The following is a 23498-nucleotide window of genomic DNA, read 5'->3' as shown; positions in this document are numbered from 1 at the left end:
AAAATGAAGCTTCCCACAATAACATTAATTTGGCCACCTTCCCCCTCCCTCCTATTTTAAAGTAGATACTGAACTCTCTAAAAAGTATTGAATTAGCCAGCGAAAGAAAAAAAAAGGAGAAGAAATTACTGCACATGTTATGAGGCCGAGTTAACCCTCCTGTAGGAAACCTGGGCCTGTTTCTCCACTGCCTTGCATTTGTACTCTAGAACCCAGCTCTCAGATAACTCTTTCTCCACCTGCCAGGTGGCGGGGCACAATCTGTGGATCCACTCCAGTGCAAGTCAACAAATTCGTCCTACTCTGGAGTGTGGGAAATTTTCTTCCCTTGATCCCCCATAGAGATCCCCTGGGCCAAGCCCACGTACAAACTGCAGCATCTAGGATTTGCCTCTGATTGTGCTCAGAGTCACACTTGAGTCAATATCCCCATTAAAAACAATATGGAACTGGTGCAAAGGTTAGGGTTTGAGAAGTGCACATGTAATATAGCCACAAAAATATGCCTTTTAATCAAAATACCATGAAGAGGAAATAAATGTACAAGAGTTTACTCACGGTAAGGTTTTTAACAATTCCTTCAGAATCAACTGTTTAAGAAAACAGACAGTAGAATAAGTTGCATTCAAGCTATTGAAAATTCAAAGCACTGTGCAATAATTTGAGCTATTTTTGCAACCACTTGTATACTATTTGTAAAAGTGAGCACCAAGTGCTTTGTCAGCCTCTGCAGATTACCCAGCCATGTACTTATTAGCGGCCAGAATCACTAGGTAGGAACTCAAAAAGGTGGACTGCAGAAAGCTGCCATGGCAGTATCTAACCAAAGACAAAGCTGACAAATCACTGGAGACAGACTCTCCACCTCTACCCCATCCCCACTTTGGAATATTAGATTTTCAGTACTGGACAAGATCTGGATCACTGGTCCTTTAAGTCTTGTTTCGTGGCTTTGGCAGCGGTCATACCTAATGCTTCAGAGAAAAGCAAATCTGCTGCCATAATTCATCATCCACACTTTGAGAGAGAGAAAGAGAGAGATTTTAATCTTTGTTGTTAACATTTAGTTTTGAGTTTGTTTTTATTTTTACTGAACCCTTCTGCTTCAGGGAAGGCAAACGTTTTTTAAGGATAATAAGATGCCCACAAGAAATGAGACAGTAATTACATTAATAATTTTAAAAACGCTAAATCTTATTCATTCCCTCCTCTGAGCTTCTCATCTTAGCTTGCCTATTCTGTTTCTGTCTTGTTTAGAATGCAAGCTGCTCAAGGCAAGGACTGTCTTTATTTCATGTGGGAGCTATCCTAATGCAAAGCACCTTCGCTGTACATTAAAAATGTGAAATAATAATAAATAAGCACAATAGCTTCCTGGCTCCTAAGGCCCTAAAACAAGCATGACTTTTATGTAGGAATTCTGGATGCTCATTGAAACGAGTGACTTCGGGCTTTTACTTTACCCTATTCTATTCCCTGACTGAGAGGGAGAACTTTTGTCAAACTGATAACATCATACACGACAGGCTCATTTAAATGGTCTCCATTATTATTAATTTGTATTGTGATCTCTCCTAGAGGTCTCAACCGAGATCAGGGCCCCACTGTGCTAGGTGCTGTACATACATGTATTAAGAGACAGTCCCTGCCACGAAGAAATTACAATCTAAATGGAGAAGACAGACTCCAACTGGGAGAAAGGCAACATTATTATTCTCATTTTACAGACAGGAAACTGACACACAGAGATTAAACGATTTGCTGGTGGGCAAGAAATCTGTGGCGGGGTGGGAACTGAACACAAACCTATCCTTTCTTTTTCCACATGAGATAAAAACTGAAAGTGCAATCTGTCACAAGAGTTTTTATCTTTTAGCATCATCTGGAGTTACAGTCAAAGATCACTCTTGCAACACTGTTTCCATGAGCCAAAGACATGGTCAGCTGGCACAGAAAAGTATTCACTATAGACATCCCCAAGGTTCAAAACTATTGATTATCCACTTTCCTTATTTCTTTCCTTTCTGTTGTGCTGGTTGTGCACTAACAGCATGGGTTCACACTTACAAGTAAAGTAGTCTTCTGGAACATTGTAAGCCCGAATGCGAGCTGCAGGCCCATCATACATGTAGAAATTAATTTGATTAAAATAATCTGTCATGTATTCTAACTGGTTGCAGTAGGTCTTATCCATTCCTAAAACGAGAATACATAAATATTTATTTTGTTATATTAGAAATTGCAATATTGACAAGACTATTTATAGTAGTTTATTAAAATAGTGACCATGAACACCAGACACAAGGAAGAGAATAAACAAAGATATATAGTAGAACAGATACTGAAAAGTTAAGTACGAAACTAGATAAAGTACCATGATCAGCCAAAACAATGAGATTCACACAGTTGTGCAGGTTCCTCTGTTTTAGTCCCTCCATTAACATTCCCAATGCCTCGTCTGCTAACTGCAAGGCTTTAATGACCTAAAGAATAAATAGAGTTTCATTAGAATTTCTCCTTGCTATTGATTTCAATACCCCTAGTCAATCTATCAGACAGTATAATCAGAGTAGGGAAAAATAAACAAGTTTCTCTATCATCTTTCTACACTTAATTTTTTCTTTGTTTTTGAGCTCAAAAACAATTCTGTCAACATCACTGCATTTTATTCCTGCAAATGCCCACCGGGTCCACAAAGCAAAGCATAGTTTGTACTGCTTTCTCCATATAAAAGAAAACCCCAACCACCATATTAAGTTTTGCTATACTACATTAGAAGTAAATTTTGTATAATAGATGCTAAATCTTGTGTTTAACAAAGTGCCAGAGTCAGGTCAAATTTGACCCCAAATGTAGGATTTAAAAAAAATATATTCTTTTATAAAATCGTAGACCTAGAAACAGCAATAAGGAAATTATTTTTCTTGCATGTATTATTTTAAATCTGAGAGCATCCCTTTATTATCAATAAGCACCATTACAAGAATGCATATATATACTGGGCCAACTGTTCGTACAGTAATAAAGTTGTAATTCCATTGAGCTCTTACCCCTACAAAGTGAAATTCCCTTTCCAACTTGGGTAACTAAAGCCCTCCTTCTAAACTTCAGATGGCAAGTACACCCACAACAAAGAGCAGTTCCCCTTTGGCATCCCACCTCCCTTCTCATGCTTGCCAGCTCATGTGGTACAGAAGAAGAGATCGCCTTCATTTTTTCTGCTGATAGGCATACCTCTTCACCCTCCTAACAGAAAGAAGACATACACTTAAATCATTTAAAATACATAAGTATATGTATTTGGTCTGATCCTGCTTCCTGTTTATAGCATTCCATGTGTAACTAAGAGGGGATAACTAAGTTAAATCACAGGCTTTATTTCTCTCTCTCTCTCTCTCTCTTTTAAAAAAAAAAAAAGAATGACCACTTTTCTTGAATAGTTGGAAGAACACCAAGACAGAATGACAGGTTTCAGAGTAGCAGCCGTGTTAGTCTGTATCCGCAAAAACAAAAGGAGTGGCACCTTAGAGACTTAACAAATTTATTTACTGGTAATAGCTCACCTTACCTGATCACTCTCATTACAGTGTTTGGTAACACCCATTGTTTCATGTTCTCTATGTATATAAATCTCCCCACTGTATTTTCCATGGCATGCATCCGATGAAGTGAGCTGTAGCTCACGAAAGCTTACGTTCAAATATATTTGTTAGTCTCTGAGGTGCCACAAGTCCTCCTTTTCTTCAAGACAGAATGGAGTATTCATCACAGCATAGACTGAGAGAATAACAATAGCTTTGATTCTGTTCACACAGGCAGTTATGAATAGACCTAGGCAATTTTTTTTGGACAAATAGCTTATTCACTGAAAAATGCAGTTTCAGGTTAACCACAACTATTTGCAAATTTGGGTCGAATTCGACTGACAACAGTTTTGGCCCCCAAACAAATGAAAAATAATTTTTTTAAAAGTCAAACTGTTTTATTTTGATATGTTCTAAATTAAACAAGTTGTCTTTTCATTTCTAAACTATGTTTCATTTTGAAATTTCACTAGATTTGTTTAAAAAACAAAAAACAGTGGAAAAGGAAATGAAACAAGAAAATTTGTTTTGGATCAAACTGAAACATTTTATTAGACCCCAAATGAATTTTTAAATATTTTTATTGCATTGAGAAAAAAATAAAATATTTTTGTTGCATGTTGATCTGAAACAACATTTTTAAAAAATATTTTGGTTCAGCCACAAAACCAAAAAATCAATTATTCAGCTCTAGTTATGAAGAAACATACAGTAACTTTCAGTTTCTTATGATTTCTGATATCATGATGCCACCAGAAATCTTATATTACGTTGCAGTTTTATGTACTACTTAGGCCTGGTCTACACTAGGAACGTACATCGGCATAGCTGTCTCTTGGGAGTGAGAAAAATCCATACCCTTGAGAGACGTACCGATACTGACCTAACCCCCAGAGTAGACAGTGCTAGATCAACGGAAGCATTCTTCCGTCAACCTAGCTACCACCTCTCCGGAAGGTGGATTGATTACACTGACAGAAGAATCCCTCCCGTTGGCATAGCTAGTGTCTACGCTGACATACCCTAAGATTGTATGCTCTTCAGGGAAGAGACTATGGGCTTGTCTTCACTACCGTACTAAATCAGCGCCGCTGTCATTGATGCAGCGGCGCTGATTTAGCGTGTCTGGTGAAGACGTATTATGTCTACGGGAGACTCTTCTGTCGATGTAATTACTCCACTTCAAAAAGAGGCAGAAGCGACATAGCAGGGTATAGACACCACTTTAAGTCCATGTAACTTACATCACTCTGGGTGTGGTTTTTTCACACCCTTGGCCATGTAAGTTACATTGACTTAAGCAGTAGTGTAGACAAGGCCGATGTTTTTTATGTGTTTGCACTAGTACAATGGAGCCCTAGTCAGTGATTAGCTGCCAGAAGCTGAAGAACCAGTTCCTTCAGTCGCTCCGGGTCTTTTGTGGCACTTCGGCGGCACGTCCTTCAGTCACTCCGGGTCTTCGGTGGCACTGAAGGACCCGCCGCCGAAGTGCCGCCGGAGGCCCGGAGCAAGTGAAGGGCCCGCCGCCGAAGTGCCGCCGAAGGCTCAGAGTGCCGCCGGGTGAGTAAAAATTCACAGGGGAGCCTCCCCAGCCGAGAGCTCAGGTGGGACGGACAGGATGGTCCCGCGGGCTGCATGTGGCCCGGAGTTTGCCCACCCCTTTAACAACCGGTTCTAAACCGGCTTCAAAATTTAACAACCTGTTTGCACGAACCGGTGCGAACCGGCTCCAGCTCACCACTGGCCCTAGTCCTGATGCTGTAGCAATATGAATAATTATAACAATAATGCTGCATGTCAGATAGGGTGGGTAATCCTAGTGAAGATCATGTTTGAATTACATGGAATCTCTAAAATATTCCAGATCCCTCCTTAGCCTTCCATATAGAACTTTTCCTATAATTGGAACTGTAGGCAGTAGCAAACCCAAGCTGCTAATGGTTGGATTCCATTCAAACTATTACAACTTACAGTACTCATATTGCTTTAGGTTTAAACCAGAATGATTTGTCTAGTCTCAGCTATCAAACATTTTAAACCTAAGTGAGATTTCTAAACCTTGCAGAGAAAGTTATTCTATTTTGCTTTTCTTATGATTCAGAACCAAGGAACACTGAATGAAACTGAAAGTGAAATGAAATGCAAATGAAACGTGATTAACCTGTAGAACTCATGTCCAGTACAAAGTCAGTAAGGCCAAGAGTTATCAGAAATCAAAAGAAAATTAAAAGTTTATATGGATAATAAAAATACTGACAGTTATGTTAGATTGAATTTATTCATAACCGTAGGAACCTGAAAATTACTGTATGCATGATATATACACACGTTATACACAATTTAGATTAAAATACCATTAAGTTTTCAAAATCAAGCACTTAAAAGTTAGGGAAGGCCAGAATTAAGGTTGCCTGTGTGTATGCATTTTGATACAGTCTTTAATTACATAATCACATGCTGTTCTTTTCCAAAGACCTCCTCTGTTTTTTTCAAAGAACTCAATTTATATGATGGATGGTTCTCAATCAATAAGCTGCGGGTTAATATTTGGTTTTATCCTCAATGTTCAATGACCCTAGGCCTTATTTACAACACACTACTCAAACCCTGCTCTGAAGACAGAATTATTAATTTCCACATGGGCTTCTTTGACACTCATCACTATAGTAGCATATGAGTGCTCCACAAACATTAATTTATCTTTAGACCACAACTGTGAGATGAGGAACCACTATTATCCACTTTTTATAGGTCAAGAATTGAGGCAGAAAGAGAGGAAGGACAAAAGTATCCACTAATATTGGGTGCCTGTCAAGGGGGCTGGTCCTTAAAGGGGAGTCAGGGACCAGCCTAGCTTTGACAGCAGAAGAATGATGAGACTCAGAAATCTTGGGTTTCATTCCATGCTCTGGAGAGGAGCATAATCTATTATTCCCAAATGTGATCTCTTCTGCCCTGTCTCCTCCAACATCCTGTCCCTGTCCCAGTCTTGTCTCTTCCCCTATGCAGGGATGCTTGTCCCAGTCCCCTTCTCCACTCCTCAGGCTTCTCATCCAAGTTCCAGTCTCCTTGTCCAGCCAGTCCTAGTCTCCCCATCCCCATCTTCTTTCCCTGCTCATCCTATTTTTCCCCTCCTGGCTCTTCATCTGATGTTTTCCCCTTTCCCCTAGCCTTCAGTCATCTTTATGCCCTGCTTTTATTTGCCCCCTATACTGGCTCCCAGTCCCAGTGTCCCTTTTTGGGCTCTGCATCCAATCTCACTCTCCCACCTCATCCCCATCTCTGGTTCCTTGTCCAAGTCTCTTTGCTCATCCAGCTCCAGTTCTCCCCACACACACAATTCAGCTCCTTGTCAGATCTGCCCCCTTTCAGCCACTCTCAGCAGGCTCCTCCTATCAATCTCGTCTCTCTCCCCTCCATGCAAATGTGCCTCTTGTCCTTTCTGCATTCTGGTCGAAGGCAGTCATTCAGAGCACAGGAAAGACAGGCTTCCTATTTTGAGTTCTGATACCCAGAACCTCCCTGGGCCAGAGCATCCAGGAGCCACAACTGTAGGGAAAGTCCAGCTTTACCCCTGTACTCCTTGGCTGCAGCATGCTCAGCAGCAGTTCTGTGGGGAAGCATGAGAAGTCCAGTCACATGTAGAAGCTGTCAGGGGATGGAGCATGTATAGTCACTCTGTGGCTAATCATCACTAGGCTGGTCAGCACTAGGATCCGTGAAGAGCTGGAGCATGCTCAGTGAGGGCAGAGCCTTTGGAGATTTTAGCTGCTTAAACTCTAAGAAATCTCTACTGAGCATGTGAAAACAGCAGCTTTTTCAAGGGCTTATAACTTGTCCAAATTTGGGTGAACACAAAGGTCAACTCCTCTACCAAATTTCAAGTTCTTGCCCCAACTACGGGAGCATTAGAGTTTTTCAAAGAAAAGTTTGCCAGATTTTTTTTAACATTGCAAAAGAACACGTTTTTCCCTAGCCTCATTTTTAGAAAGATCTGAACCATTCTGGCTGAATTTTTTTTTTAAAAAAAGTTAGACTGTGACAGACCCCCGGCATGAAAAATTTCAGCTCAAATGGTTGAAGTTTGGCAAAATCATAAGCAATTGAAAATACGGCCTTATAATGGGAATTGTTGAGCAACCTTAACCTTAATCTTAATATGAAAAAGGAATGTAAACTCTCCTGCTTCTAGACATAAACCATCCACTAATCAACATGAATTATGCATGGGTAAGGAAGAAATTTCCCCTGTAGGCTGGTTGTTCCATACTTGTCCACTAGAGGGACCATAACATCCTTTGAAGACCACTTTTAGAGACAGAACACTGAATTAGATCAACTATTGGGTTGATCTGGTATGAAAATGTCTGTGTTTCCCAGGAAGAAGTGTTCTATGTGCATGTAAGTGAAAGTGAAATATGCTTTGAGTTAGGAATAACAGAAAATGCGATGAATGATGTGGACTAAATAAAATACATATTAACTAGAGTTTGTGTTATATTTCACACTCATAAAAGGATTTAGCCAGCTCTAAGAATTTGTCACGTGGCTTTCAAGGATCACCTATCAGCCAAATGAAAGTTTGTTCTAACTATGTCCATGGTTGAATTTTAATATCCTTCCTAGAACTGTGTAGGTCTGAATCAATTTTCTGCAACTCTGGTTAGACTACAGCTCTGCTTTTGTACTTGCAGCAGTGCTGGAACCATGCTGCGGTGGGGCTGACTATTCTCAAGAGGCTAAACAAAATGAAAACAGGGATGTTGATGGTTAGCACTGTTTGTTGAATTCCAGTACTGAATAATAGTTACTATGTGTAATTAACTAGAGCATAAAGCAAAGTCATGCTAATCAGGACTCTGCAATCCCTTCTGAACTATATAAATTACTGTATACCATTATTTCTGGAGCAACCTAGCTTAAGATTTAAAAAATACAACTTACTCCACCACTAACTGGTCCATATGAGTGTCCAGAACTATCAGGTTCTTCAATATACAAAGTATAGAAATCTGGCCTAGAAACCAAAGAAAAGAGCACTGTGAGAATTTGGGAAAGTTTCTGTAAAATCTTTATTTAAAGAAAGGAAACACTGAATAAAATTCCAAGGAAACAAAAAAACTTACCTCAATTTAAGCAGTTTCCTCTCAATTGCTTTGTGAGAATAAACACTTAGGCCCACATTTCCAGAAGTGGCCTTCATTGTCTTTAGTTGAGCATCCAGAAATAGAGGCACCCAAAATTAGAGGCCATGTCCAGTGGTGCAAGTGGAATCCATTTCTGACCGGTACGGGGGGGAAAGGGGGCAGCAGCTAACAAGGGGCACGTGACCCTCCATGTGACTCCGCCCCCCCCCAACCTGCTCCCCTGCTCTCCCCATTCTCTCTCCATGATCCACCCCCCTACCTGGGGGGGGCTCTCTATCCTCCTCCTGCTGCCCTGGAGATTTCAGAACTGCAGTGGGGAAAGGAGCAGAACGTTGGGCCGCAGAGCGGCCCCATGCCCGCAGCTCCTCCGTCTGTACAGCAGCAGCCCCACTGGAGGACAGGGCTGGGGGGGTGGGGCTAGGGGCAGTACAACTGCGCCGGAGGACAGGGCTGGGGGCTCTCCCGGGAACCACAGCAGGGAAAGGAGCAGAAGGTGACAGCTCTTCTGGCGGGTGTACCACGCCTGCCCTGTCCTCCTGCTGTACAGACAGAGCTGGAGGAGACACAGCTCCATGGAAGGCCCAGCAGCCCCACATTCTGCTCCTCCTATGTCTTTCCAGTACACGGTACCAGCTATAAATATCTTGCCGGACCAGATCGCTCTACTTGCACTGCTGGCCATGTCTAAAATATCTGAGTCTATTGCCAGACTTCTTCCTGCTTTGCGGGGTGAGATTCCAGAGAACTTCATCGAACCCCCTATTTATATGAGCTATTCACCTATAATCCCTCACATAAAAGAATGAAAAGCTTTCTTTTAATTTATTCACATGTAACACAAATTCACCTGGCAATTCATTGCCCCATTTGACTACACAAAAATAATTCTTAAAATAATATTATTTAACTTAGCCAATCACAAACAGAACAGGAACAAAATGGCCATCCAACTGCTAACCTACATTTCCCAGAACACCACAGACCTAGAGCCTGGGTTCACAACCTCTTTTAGGTATAAAAACCCTTGGCATACGTCTATTGCAGGACACTCAAATTACAAGGAATTAACATTAATTCTTGTTTGCTAACCTGTAGCACATAGGAACAGAGTAAATTCCCACAAAACCACAGTAAGATAACTTTTAGAGAACTGAGCTGTAGTCTGCATTACTGTGTATAATGTACAATATTTATTCTTCCCAGAGAAGACTCTTAATTCTTTGATACACATAGATCCACAAAAGTACAGGCTTTATTAAATAGACTTTCTTCCTCTAACTCTCATCCAGGCGTTATCTGGATGTCTCAGAATTCATCCAGGAAACACCAAAGAAAAAAGAAATTGTAAGCCAGTAATAGATAAAACAAACCCCAGTTTATACATTCCCATTCAGATATGTACACCCCACACTCATACTGTCAGGGACTTGGTTTACCTCTTTCATCTCTACCTCTCGATCCAGGAAGATAATAAGCACAACCATAATTACAGCAGCTCTTTATATCCCAAGAAACAATAACTGAGCTAGCTAAATACAGCCTCACTTGTTTTACAAGCATATGAAAATAATGTGAAATCTATACGAGTGAAAATCCTTCTAGCAGGTTTCTTTAACACTGAGTTGGATATTATCAAGCTTTACCTCTCTGATTTGGAACCATCAAGCCATGTGAGTATTTCTGAAATTCTCTGTTGATATATAATTGAGCTAAAATAAAATAAAATAATAATTAATAATTAGGTATTGTCAGAAAACATTTCACAATACAAAAATATATATTTTCTAACACCCAGGAATGCAAGAGTTGGAGTCAAAAAGATAACAGGTATATGTTTTTGAATGTTAATGAATAAATGAGATACTTACACTGTTTAATTTTCCAAATATTTTAATGAAATATAACAGCTCTAATGACAATTAGTAAGGTCCTGATCCTGCAAACACTTGAAAACATGCTTAACTTTGTACATGTACAAAGTTAAATAGGTACGTAAGAGTTTATAGGTTCAAGGCCTATAAACAGATAAGAAGAACTGTTTCCTTTATATAGCACATACAATCCACGGACTTTGATATATGTTACAAACTTTAAGTATTCTCACAATACACTTGTTAGGTAGTTTAGTATTATTAGCCCCATTTTGCAGATGAAGAAACTGATGCACAAAGAAATTAACTTTCCCAAAATCACACACAAAAGTCTTTGGCAGAGCTGGGAATAGTAACCAGGTCACCTGACTCCCAGTCCCTAACCACGAAGTCATCCTTCTTTGTACAGACTTATAAAGATAAGCCTGTAGCATGTTATTCTAATGAGGTTACAGGAATTATATAAAAGGTTTGGGAGATGACTGAGAAATTAATAGGAAAAGTTTAGGATACTAATATTAAAGGCAGCTGTAAGGAACAAAATTCTAACTGTGAGGTTAATTCATCATGGGAGTTATCTTATCAAGAGATGAAGTATATTCTCTATCACTCTGGCAGCATAAAGGAGAATCTGGCCCTTCATGTCTGCCTAAAAGATATGCTGTTGTTCAACCACAAGTTATTGTACTAATGAGTGAAATTCTATGCAGAGCCATCCCATCCATAGGACGGACCGGGTCAACCGCACAGGCCCCGCGCTTTGGGGGGCCCCGCGCTTCGGGATGTGGGGTCCAGGGCAGCCTGGGGAATTAGCGGGGGCCTGCCACCAGCAGCAGTGAACAACCCGGTCCCAGCCCGCCCCACCCTGCCCTGCTCCGCCAGCTCCTGGCATTACTCGGGGGAGAGGGCGGAAGCCAGAAAGAGGCGGGATGGTGCCTTGGGGGAAGGGGTGGAGTGGGGGCAGGGAGGGAGCAGAGCCGGGGTGGGAAGATGCAGGGCGGCACAGGGGTGGGAAGAGGTGGGGCGGGGGCTTGGGGGAAGGGGTGGAGTAGGGGCAGGGAGGGGGCAGAGCAGTGGTGAGAAGAGGCGGGACGGAGCAGGGGTGGGAAGAGGTGGGGCGAGGGCTTGGGGGAAGGGGTGGAGTGGGGGCAGGACCTAGGCCGGAGGTGTGTGTGTCCTGGGCCCCGCACCTTCCTAGGGACGGCCCTGATTCTATGGCTGGTATTATGCAGAAGATTAAACTAGATGATCCTAATGGCTCCTTTTGTCCTTAAAAACGAAGTGAAATCCTGACCCCATTAAAGTCAATGACAGAATTCCAATTGACTTTGATGGGAGCAGAATTTCTATGAATTTTAGAAACCATATATGTTGGGATTCCCTTCGAGACCTCTTTCTACTTGGCATCCAAGAGCACAGTTCGACTCCAGCTTTTGGCACTCAGGTATCTTTATTTGGATATAGCAATGCTATGCTGTGTTGATCAGACTCAAATGCAGGGGATGGATGCAGGATACATTACGGATCCATATTTACACAGAAACCCTCCCCCTTTTATATACATTTACACATCTCATTGCATTTACTAGACATTACAACACACATTTTTGGACTGGCTTGGTTTCTCTGTAGGAACCAATCCCTGTACAGCATGCTCTGTTCATGCACTGTCCATGCTCGACCTACTCTTTACCTCATCTTTACATTCCCAACTTATCTAGTGCATTTTTATCTTGGTCAGAGTCAATGGTTCCCTGGGCATTCCCTCTCTTCTCTTAGCTAGCTCAGACATTCTGTCTTTTAGAAAATTGACCCATTTTCTTATCTTAACACACATGATCCATTTACCTCCCTAATTCTGTCTCCCGAGAAATGAGGCCTCCCCCATCTTCAATTATTCATGTCAGGCCAGGCCTACCTACATTCCACTGCTTCTATTTTTCTTGTTTACATTAGCATTCATTTCATTTGCATCATATTCCTGTCTTTCTGTGCTCTCTTTTTCAAGTTTGCCCAGCAACACATGCCTAAGACCACAGTGGCTGTAATCATTTGGACTCCTCTTAATATTAGGTTGAAGGTATGAACTAGGGTTGCAAGCTCACTTCCTCTGGTACAGCTCACTAGGCTGTCTTCACTGCCTATACAATATTGTCCCCAATTTCCTGTTGCTGGGCTATTAGTTGGGCAATGGGCACCAATGGCTCAATTTTCCTTTGTACTAAATCCATGGTATTAATGGACAAGGGAGGTATGGGTACAAAGAGATTGGTCACCAGTGACTCCCACTCAGTGTTGTCTGTCACAGCCTCTGTCACATTCTCCTTCATCTGCACTTGGCTATAGGGCATGGGTCCCAATCTGAATCAGAGAGGTAAAGTTCAAACAAAATCCATCCAGGCTTCTCTGGCATTGTGTTGTCCTCACTGAAAAATTGTGGTATCCCATAGCACCTACGGTGTCCCCACACCATACCACCTCCTTCACTCTCTCTTTAATGACTAGTCGGGCCTTGCTTGTGGTCAGATTCATTCGTGCCAAGCACTCACAAAACCATCTGTGCTTGATTCGTTTACAGAAGGCTGTGTTTATTTCACGTCCTTCTGGTGCTGCCATCTTCACACTGGGATAATGCACTTTATAGGTTTCATTTGCTATTGTACCCATACTGGTGACATATAATGATTCTTCAGGACTCCATGTCCACCTAGGAATAGCAATCATAACTGGCACAGTTGAATTATTAATTTTACATGGTGCTCAAGGTCCAGGTCCTTCTAGGATTGTAAATTGCAAATTTTCTTCCCCAATATTATAAATTCCCTTTTCCGCCAACTTTGGTCCAGATAAGTATGCTGTGTAACAAGCTTGGCCATTCAAGTCATGATACCACTCCAAGATCTCTTTCTACTTGGCTTCCCAAGAACTCAGTTCGACTCCAGAGTTCGTCACTCAGGTAGCTTTAATGGCACATAGCAATACAGGGGATGGATCAGGGTACATACCAGATCCAAATTCACCCAGAAATCCTCTCCCTTTTATATACATTGGCACATCTCATTGCATTACTATAGACTGCATCACACATTTTTGGACTGGCTTAGTTACTCTGCAGGAACCAGTCTTTGTAGAACATGCTCTGTTCAAGCACTATCCATGCTGGACCTGCTCTTTACCTCATCTTTACATTCCTGACTTATCTTGTGTGTAGTAAATTGTCCTGGGTGTTGCCCCTCTTATCTTTGCTAGCTCAGACACTCTGTCTTTTATCTTAGTAACCCATTTACTTAGTTAGCACAAAGAGAAAAGGAATACTTGTGGCACCTTAGAGACTAACCAATTTATTTGAGGATAAGCTTTCGTGAGCTACAGCTCACTTCATCGGATGTATCCGATGAAGTGAGCTGTTCCGATGAAGTGAGCTGTAGCTCATGAAAGCTTATGCTCAAATAAATTGGTTAGTCTCTAAGGTGCCACGAGTACTCCTTTTCTTTTTGCGAATACAGACTAACACGGCTGCTATTCTGAAACCTGTCATTAGTTAGCACAAACATTCTGTTTTCAGCCTGCTAATCTATTTACCTCCTTAATCCCATCTTCTGAGAAATGAGGCCTCCCCCATGTTCAGTTACTCATGTCAAGTCAGGCCTATCTACAATCTATACATTTCCTATAAACAATACACTAGGAAAACATTGACTTGTTGTGAAGATACTATATGAGGATTCGCATTGTGAAAAAAATCAGAGAAACTACAATATATTTTGCAGATTTGCCTGGAATATTTTTCTGTTTTTATCAAAATTGCAGGACTGTTTTCTAGTGGGAAACTGTCATTTTGCTATAATTTGAAACTATCAAAGTCATCTAGGGGATAGAAATGCCCATCAATTATCCACGGTAACTGGGCATCTAAGTCCCTTAAGTGGTTTTGAAAATCTCAGCCATAAATGTTAGTTTCACTGGAAAAGTGGAATAATTTGACACTAATCTGGTGTCTGTTTCCCAGAACTTTGGTAAGAGCTCTAATACTTCATCTTTATTAAAAAAACTATTGCCAACTTGCAGCTTTGGACCAGCTTATAAGACTTGTGTCATAAATCTTTTGAGTATTCTGAAACTTACTTGTTGTACAACCTGTACAAATTGGGGTATGTTCCATTAATAGGTACATCTGATCCAGGCCAAAAGAAGGTGCCAGCCTTCAAATTCTGATACATTGCTGTCAGCCAGATCTAGGCAGAGGACACAAATATCTTATTTCAAGCCATTCACACTACTGGATAACCACATACAAGACAGTACAAGCCGAAGTACAGAAAAATGCAAGTGCAGATCCTTTGCTAGGCTCACATTTTTCAGTTGTTTCTTTCACCTGCCCTACCATTACCCAATTATTGCAATGTTTTGTGATTTGATATTTTTCTCCTGTTTACAGGATTGAAGATGGGATGTTGCCCTCTATTGGCTGTTCATAGTTTAGCAAGAATGTCAGGGTATTTCTATACCTGACAGCTAACAATGATCTTCCTTTTGTTCCAGTGATAAAGGCCTGTGGTTTTGGTTGTGATAGGCTAGGGCCCAGTCTGAGCTCAGCAGCAGGTATATGTTGTTTTATTACACAGAGGGGATAAACTTGCCATATTTAGGGTTGCAACCACAGTCCCCGTTACAAGGCTGATTGGATTCCTCATGAAACAACAACAAAAGTTGTATATTTGAAATCACGCAATTTTTAGTTCTTTTTCAAAATGTTGGTGCTCTGTTTATATTTTGAGATTACTGGTGAAAGAATAATATCAGTTTTAGGTCAGAGCTAAAGTTATCGATTTGTGATGAAATATGCAATATTTTATACTTAATAAAATACTCTGTTTATAACATGGGCAGTGAGAGATCTATGATGTCCTCAATTGCACATTCCCTTGCTTTGTAAATGATGTGACACATAAGGACATTTGACACTCAATAACATTAAACTGTTTTTGTTTGTTTGTTTATAAACAAAACTTTTGTTTTTAGACTAGACTTTCAGACCTGATGTAAAGGGTTACTGCTGCAGTTTGCACAGCTAAGTTCAAAGTGCAAAATCTAGTAAAACTCCCAGTCACTTAAGTGGTGCCAGCATTTTACTTCAGGTCTGAATATGGGCCAATGTATTTTAAATTTGCTCACAAAGTATCATCATAAGATAAAGTTTTCAGATATAGAAAATAATTCAGATGTTAAAGGTTAAACAGCTTTTCTTCCTGTATCAAAGGCAAACTGTCCATTAAAAAATCAGCAATACACACCGCAGGATATGGACTGTGGAACAAACTGATGAACCTTGATATCCCACAACTTGGTATTTTATGCTTTGACATGAGCTAATCTAGAGGCTATGACAAGCACCATAGAAAGAATGACACATACTGGCTGTCCTTTCCACCAGACAGGATCGAATTTTGCCTGCCCAGAAAGTGAGAAACTCTGGCTCAAGTTTACATCATACATGTTGTTGTCAATGATACCATGAGATTCTGGATACAAACCCTAGGAATGAAAATAAATTAAGAAAGGTGAAATATTTCTCTCATTCTTAAAGTAAAATTAAATCTATACTATGTTCCATTACAACTGAACATAGAAGTTAGAGATAGAAAAGATTTATCACATGTCATCCTTTTATCTGCCAATCTGTTCAACTTCCATATTTTCATCCCGATTTCACTTAATTGGTGAAATTACTATAACACATGAAGCCTGATGTGTCTGTAAATAGGTATGATAGATCCCAATTGGTTACATATAAGCAGCAAAAACAATTTTAATATGTCACGGAGACCAGCACTCCTATACAGGTTTCAGAGTAGTAGCCGTGTTAGTCTGTATTCGCAAAAAGAAAAGGAGTACTTGTGGCACCTTAGAAACTAATAAATTTATTTGAGCATAAGCTTTCGTGAGCTACAGTTCATTTCATCGGATGCATTCTAACAAAGAGCAGGAATAAATAATCTGTCCACAGGGCTAGGCATAGACACCTCTGCTAAGGAAGGCAGCATATTTATGTAAACATATGAACTATGGCCCCTTTCTCCTCTGCTGCTCTCTGCCATGCCCTTCCACGGTTCCTTGTCCAATCCCTCCCTTATTGTTATTTTCACTGTAGTGTCACATCTAAAAGGAGATTGTTAGCTCTTTGGGATAAGAACTTCCTCTTTTTCTTTTGTCCTGCTAAAGCACCTAACATTTTGCAGGCTGTACAAATAGTGAAGAATAAAAATAATAAATTCTCACTCACCGTGACAATAGTGTAATGGTTCGGGAAAGTTTTGGTGGGGTAAGCAGCTCTCATATATTTTGAATGTGTGCCACATGTTTCTGCAACAAATCATGCTGAGTGATTATAAGATTACTTCTCAAGCAACTGTAATATTGAAAATTAGAGCTGGTCACAAAACATTTTTAGATCACATTTTCCACTAGGTTCAGTTTCTGTGATTCAAGGTGTCATATTCCTCATATGCAAATATTCAGACAATCTCTCTACGGTACTTGTATAGCCCCCATTACTGTAGCACCTCACATTTTTTAATAGCACAACACTCCCATGAGGTAAGGAAATGCTAATAGCCCCATTTTACAGATTTGAAATTGAGGCAAGCATACAATGGCTAAATGACTTGTCCAAGGTTACACAGGCAGCCTGGCAGAGCAGGGAATTAATCCGGATCTTCCAAGGCCAAGACTAGTGACCTAACCACTGGACTATCCTTCCTGTCTCCTTTGAATAATCACTTCTCTTGCTGTGCAATGGTTTACTGAAATCCAACTTCATGCTTCTGTTTAAAAAGTTTCTGTCACTCAATCAGAGATAGAATTGGGGGTTCAGTGATCCACCACACTACATAAAAAGTGAACAGTCAGGTTGAACAACCCATAAGCTGAAAACTATTCATCCAAACTATTTGGCAAAATGCTTATGAATAACAAACAAACACAGTGGATTCATCAGGTAAAGTTTGCAAATAATTCACAGACAGTGAAAAGGGTTAAATTAATAATGAACATTACCTGTAATTAATAGTTTGACTAGCTCTATTGAATGTAATACCTAGGTTTTCTGGGCCAAACTATTAAAAACAATCTATGGAGTTAGTAAAGATACAAGAATAGATCACGACAACCTCTCAGGATTGTGATAACAGCATGAGTGGTGGCAGCGAATGTTTTTTTAAGGTTTTATATTATCATCTACTGACCACCAATGGTCCACAAAGACCTCCTGTGGGGTCTGCAGAGTTGCTGGTGTCACCAGGCTAAATCACTGATAAGTCTTCAAGCACAAAATGAGTTTATGTTCATGTTTCTCTTCTTAATCCTTTCCTAAATGTACTTTGTTATGTAACCAAGCCCTACAGTTGCTGCAGACAATGTGTGGGATCAGCTGGGAAAAGGAAATGGTCCTTGAGAGGAACTGGTTCATGATATGAAAGTTAGCACACCACTGTTTTATCATCTCGCACATGTAAATAAAGGGGTCCCCCCCTCCAGCTGCTAATGTAAGAAACAAAGTGTGTGAGTACACAAACCAATGTTAACATTGAAAACAGATGCGTGTGACTGGTCAGTGTAAACCAAAGTTCGAAATATCCTCCTGGAAGCTTGAAATTAACATTTCTTTCATTCCAGTAGGAAAGATACACTTCCCTTAAATCTGTTTCAAACAGACCTTGACATAAACTTGGACTTTTCATAAAATGACTTATTAGCTGATTGTATTTCTTCTGCTGACTCAGTAGCAGCAAAGCATAAAACACTTACGTAAGGGTCAGGTCAGTTTGCTCATTAGTCAGAGTTATGACTCTCTTACAGCCCTTGTTATATTTAATAGGTTAGCCACAAAACAAATAAGTTTGTTTATCCAATTACATGTGGCTTCCAGCAACCATGTCAAGTTTTTAAATATATAATATAAAAAGTAAACACATGATCATTCTGTCACTTTCAGAGTGTGGTTCTTGTGGGGAAAGTGAAGAAGATGATTGAATTGAACCATAGGGACACTAGAAGCAATGAGGCTCTGATTCTAAGGTATTCCCATGAAAACCATAGTCAACTTATGTGCAAGTTTTGAGGGCCCACTACAGCAACATGCTGATGACCCTCTATTCCCACTAACTTCAGAGCACTGTGCATCTTTCAGGAGTGCGGCTATACTAATTAAGTGAATCAGCATATTAAAGTTTAAATTTAATAAATTTGAGTGAAGTAATTGATGATAGTTGATGAACATTTAAATGTGCAGCTGTCTATGAATAGAACAAAATTCCAGACTCAAAAAGACTGTTTCTTTGAGTGACATTTCACTGTTACATAGTTCATTCATTCATACTCTTTAGTATTATGATATAATTTAATATGACATTAAGTGATGATCCTTTGGACATTTTATTACAATTTACAATAATTTAATAAAATGGAGGATAGAAAATGTATTAAAACTTTCACTGGAATTTTTCAGCTTCAAACTTTATTTGAATGAATGTTTCACAATATTTATTTAAATAAAATTTGAGGCTGCAAGCCAGTATTGGTGGCCACTGGTCCATGGGTGACTACAATGAACTCTAACTCCCAAGTTAATCCAGAGCAAACCACTGATGCGAGAACTACTATGAAATATTCCTCTTGTTGACCAGGGAGTCACATGTATAAAATGGTGGAAGAGGGAACTGAAGAAATTGCCAGCAGGTTCTGTTTTTAATTGTCACTGCTTTCTTGGTAACTTACTGAGTTTTTCGATATTCGGCAGTAAAGAAGTCCATGTTTGTAAATATTCTGCTCTAAAACCATCCATCGAAAAAAGGATAAGTGGTGGCAAATCAAACCTGCAAGTAAGTGGGAGTTTGTCATCAGAAAGGAGTTTTAGCCACATTCTGCGGAATGCATAGTTATGTCAATAGTGTTGACCCAGAAGCCAGGAACAGAAGTTCCAAATACTTTTTTTTACAAGTTTATAATCCTTTATAACAATAAATCATTATTCAAAAGGCAAAGGAATAAAGGGAAGGTTATTTACATTAGCTTTCAAAAGTGAGCTATCAAACAGCTGCAGGGGTATAAGAATAGGAACCCTAAGTATACTTAGAATTTAGGAAAAGTAACTTATAGGTTTTTATTTTAAAACAAACTATAAATATAAACAAATAGATGATGGGCCAAATTAGCTGGAAGATACTGCTTATGCCAGGGTCTGAATTTTGTCTTTTGTGTCTCAATATATCCTGAAATCCTCTTCAAGCATGTCCACACAGATGGTTTGAACATTCTAACAATCACCCATTAGGTAGGGTGATCAGATAGAAAGTGTGAAAAATTGGGATGGGGGTGGAGGGTAGTAGGCGCCTATATAAAAAAAAGCCCCAAATATCGGGACTGTGCCTATAAAATCGGGACATCTGGACATGCTACCCTTAGGAAACTTTGCCTATCTATAGGCCTGCATCTTGGGGAATGAAGCTTTCTTGTGGAGGGTTTGTGCTAACTCTCTCCTGATTTCCTTTCTGAGAAGTTTAATAAGCAGTCCAAGTTCTTCCCACACCAAATCCTTCCACAACCTCCACTGAGCTGGAGCACACTTTCTCAATATCAAACTGAGCTTAATCAGTATTACCAGGAGAGTTTAGCCTCTAATAACATGTTATTCTGTAACAGCTAATATAAAGAATCAAGGCTAAAATCCTTAGCTCTGAGTGACTTAATCAAATATAGTAGGTGTGATGTTACGATACACAAATATAAACGGCCAGGTAGAAAAAAAAATTAAATTGTTGTTATGGTAAACTCTTACCAGGAGGAAACAGCTGTGACAATAAAACTCTGTGGTTGGCTAGGAATTGACCATTTTTCTACCACATACAATCCGACAGGAAAAAACACATTAGTAAATGTTAAGTAATAAACATTATAAAACTCCGTTTTTAATAATACAGGGCTGACAAAGGTAGTACCCAGTGCTTTCAGTCCTGTAATTCAGCCATGTTTGCTAAACATAATTATATATTTTATAGTTTCCTTAGAAACATTTATACCCGGGAATTATATAGAGAACGCAGCTTTGTCTAAATTAGGGATCTGTACACATGGGACCTAGCAAAAAATTGAATTAAAAATCTTTATGAAGGAACATCGTACTCCATATATACGCCCTCTCCACATTGAGTAAGAACTGTTCTAACCACAATGCTATGTACAGTTATTGCTAGCAGGGTTTTAACACCGTTATGCTGATTAATGCTGAGAGCGATTAACTGTTTTCACTGTTGGGAATGGCCTGTAGGCCTATTTGCTAGCATGCATCTCAGTAAAAGCACCCTTTCCATGCCAATAAGGAAACCTGCTAGCAGCAGCCACATTTCAAACAAGGTTGTAGGTGGCACATTCCTGATCTAAAACTAAATCTTAACAGGGTCTTAAACAGCACTGTGATTTCAGGAAATACAACATTTAAAGAGATACTCACCTCCCTCTATCCTATGAATCTGTGCTTGAAACTGGGCAGGTTGTTTGTTAATCTAAGAAGTATATTTTCATACTCTATGCACAGAATCATTGCATGGAGAAATCCTTGTTCTTTGGGATGAGACTGTATTACTAAAAGTGTTCCTAGTTATAAATGCAGCTAAAGTTATCTGCAAATACATAATATAATGGTTCACTGGTCAAGTCTATGTTTGTAAAGAAACCACATATTATACTTTGAAGACCACCTTTTAAGGTGGTGTTCTACCCTGCCTCCCCATATGCATCAGCAATATTGTATATATAGAAATAGCTGCATACCTGTTTCATAATTCTTCATGATTTTTGAAAGTGTTTATATATTATATGTTTCCATCCCTTTCTTTCTCCCCCTCACTTCGCCAATTCCTCTCAACTGACCTTTCTCCCCAAAGCTACCTCAAGTAAAAATTCCTGACTAAGGTAAGAAATGGCATTCAGAAATCAGAATAGCTGTTCCTTTCTGCAGAGCTGCTGACAAAAAGAAATGACTCCCAAGTAATTGCTTCAAAGTAGCACAGAGAGAGAGAACAATGATATGTGATGGACTATGAACGACTCAGCTAAGAAAAAAATACTAGGGTTTTTTTTTTTTTCCTGAGAAGTAGAAGTACAAATCATTCCTGGTTTTCATAAACAACTGAATTTTTATGTGGAATTGATCTCATGTATTCTATTCTAAAGTGTGTTGTGACAGATCGTCCCCAAATTTAATTTTAAAAAAAAGTGTATACTGGTTGAGCAGAAAAGCTGGCTAAGTCCAAAGTATTATACTCTCTGCCTGCGTCATCAGCTGAATTCTAGGGAACAGGATTCAAAGCCTTCCAGAAGAATCAATGTAATATAGTACTGGTATGAGACAGATAGATTATCCATCCCAGGGGAGTACTACATTATATTATTCAGTAGGATTGGTATTACAGTAGCATTTAGGGGCTCCAGTCATGGACAGGACTCTGCTGCGCTAGGCACTATACAAATACATAACAAAAACTGTCCCTGCCCTGGAAAGCAGACATTCTACATAAAAGATGATAGAAAAGGAGATGGATCCAATAGACAAGGGGAACACAACGGAACAATGAGGAACTGGTCAGCATCAGTGTATATACCTTTCTATACTTTTCTCATTGTATAGAGAAAATATACTAATATTCCATCCCTTTTCTATCAGCCACTTCCTTCTAGGCTAAGAGCTTTCCATGTTAATTTATTATTAAAAATAATTAAATATAAGTGAGACAGCAGGGGAGAAAAGAAAAAGGGGACTACTGCTAAGAATGTCCTCTGAAACCTGCTAAAAGCTGAAATCACTAAAAAGGAGAAAGAAGAGTGTGCTGTGCATAATATATGCCGATAGCTTGGACGAAGGTATTATCAGCATGAGTTTGGGATAACCTGTGGATAACTCTTGACTTCATCCCTTGTGAGTGGTTTCAGAGTAACAGCCGTGTTAGCCTGTATTTGCAAAAAGAAAAGGAGTACTTGTGGCACCTTAGAGACTAACCAATTTATTTGAGCATAAGCTTTCGTGAGCTACAGCTCACTTCATCGGATGCATACTGTGGAAAATACAGAAGGTGTTTTTATACATATAAACCATGAAAAAATGGGTGTTTACCACTACACTACAAAAGGTTTTCTCTCCCCCCACCCCACTCTCCTGCTGGTAATAGCTTATCTAAAATGATCACTCTCCTTACAATGTGTATGATAATCAAGTTGGGCCATTTCCAGCACAAATCCAGGTTTTCTCTCCCCCGCCCCCAACCCACTCTCTTTGTGTGTGGGGGGTGGGGAGACAACCTGGATTTGTGCTGGAAATGGCCCAACTTGATTATCATACACATTGTAAGGAGAGTGAGCATTTTAGATAAGCTATTACCAGCAGGAGAGTGGGGTGGAGAGAGAGAAAACCTTTTGTAGTGGTAAACACCCATTTTTTCATGGTTTGTATGTATAAAAACACCTTCTGTATTTTCCATAGTATGCATCCGATGAAGTGAGCTGTAGCTCACGAAAGCTTATGCTCAAATAAATTGGTTAGTCTCTAAGGTGCCACAAGTACTCCTTCACTTGTGAGTGTTGTGGCCACCCCATAGTCTGGATATCACTTCCACATCTGAGTTGTCAGTTTGTGTGTATTTTTATATATATATATATATATTATATATACAACAGTGTGGTCACTTAATAGCATTTGTTATATGTGGGCATCTTGGTGGTTCTGACATTGTGTGTGTGTGTGTGTGTGTGAATATCAGAACCACCAAGATGCCCACATATAACAAATGCTATTAAGTGACCAGACTGTTGCATCCCTTGCCTTGTGCTCTTCCAATTGCCTGCTG

At 39.8% G+C, this 23498-nt stretch overlaps 1 protein-coding gene across 6 annotated transcripts in view; it reads right to left on the bottom strand.

The window, feature by feature from the left end:
* The window catches only part of ENPP3 (ectonucleotide pyrophosphatase/phosphodiesterase 3), an 87596-nt gene that overhangs the window by 31754 nt on the left and 32344 nt on the right, over positions 1-23498 (bottom strand). For all 6 annotated transcript variants that reach the window (XM_037894806.2, XM_037894808.2, XM_037894807.2 and 3 more), the window contains 9 exons: positions 19378-19475; positions 16886-16965; positions 16018-16137; positions 14728-14837; positions 10375-10440; positions 8529-8601; positions 2375-2483; positions 2068-2196; positions 559-590 (listed from right to left, as the gene is read on the bottom strand). In XM_037894806.2, the coding sequence (XP_037750734.1) occupies positions 559-590; positions 2068-2196; positions 2375-2483; positions 8529-8601; positions 10375-10440; positions 14728-14837; positions 16018-16137; positions 16886-16965; positions 19378-19475 (817 nt within the window). The remainder of the gene's footprint in view (positions 1-558; positions 591-2067; positions 2197-2374; positions 2484-8528; positions 8602-10374; positions 10441-14727; positions 14838-16017; positions 16138-16885; positions 16966-19377; positions 19476-23498) is intronic.

This window comes from Chelonia mydas, chromosome 3 (assembly GCF_015237465.2).
Source record: "Chelonia mydas isolate rCheMyd1 chromosome 3, rCheMyd1.pri.v2, whole genome shotgun sequence".
In the NCBI taxonomy this organism is placed as follows: domain Eukaryota; kingdom Metazoa; phylum Chordata; order Testudines; family Cheloniidae; genus Chelonia; species Chelonia mydas.
This window is presented reverse-complemented; position numbering and strand designations above follow the sequence as displayed.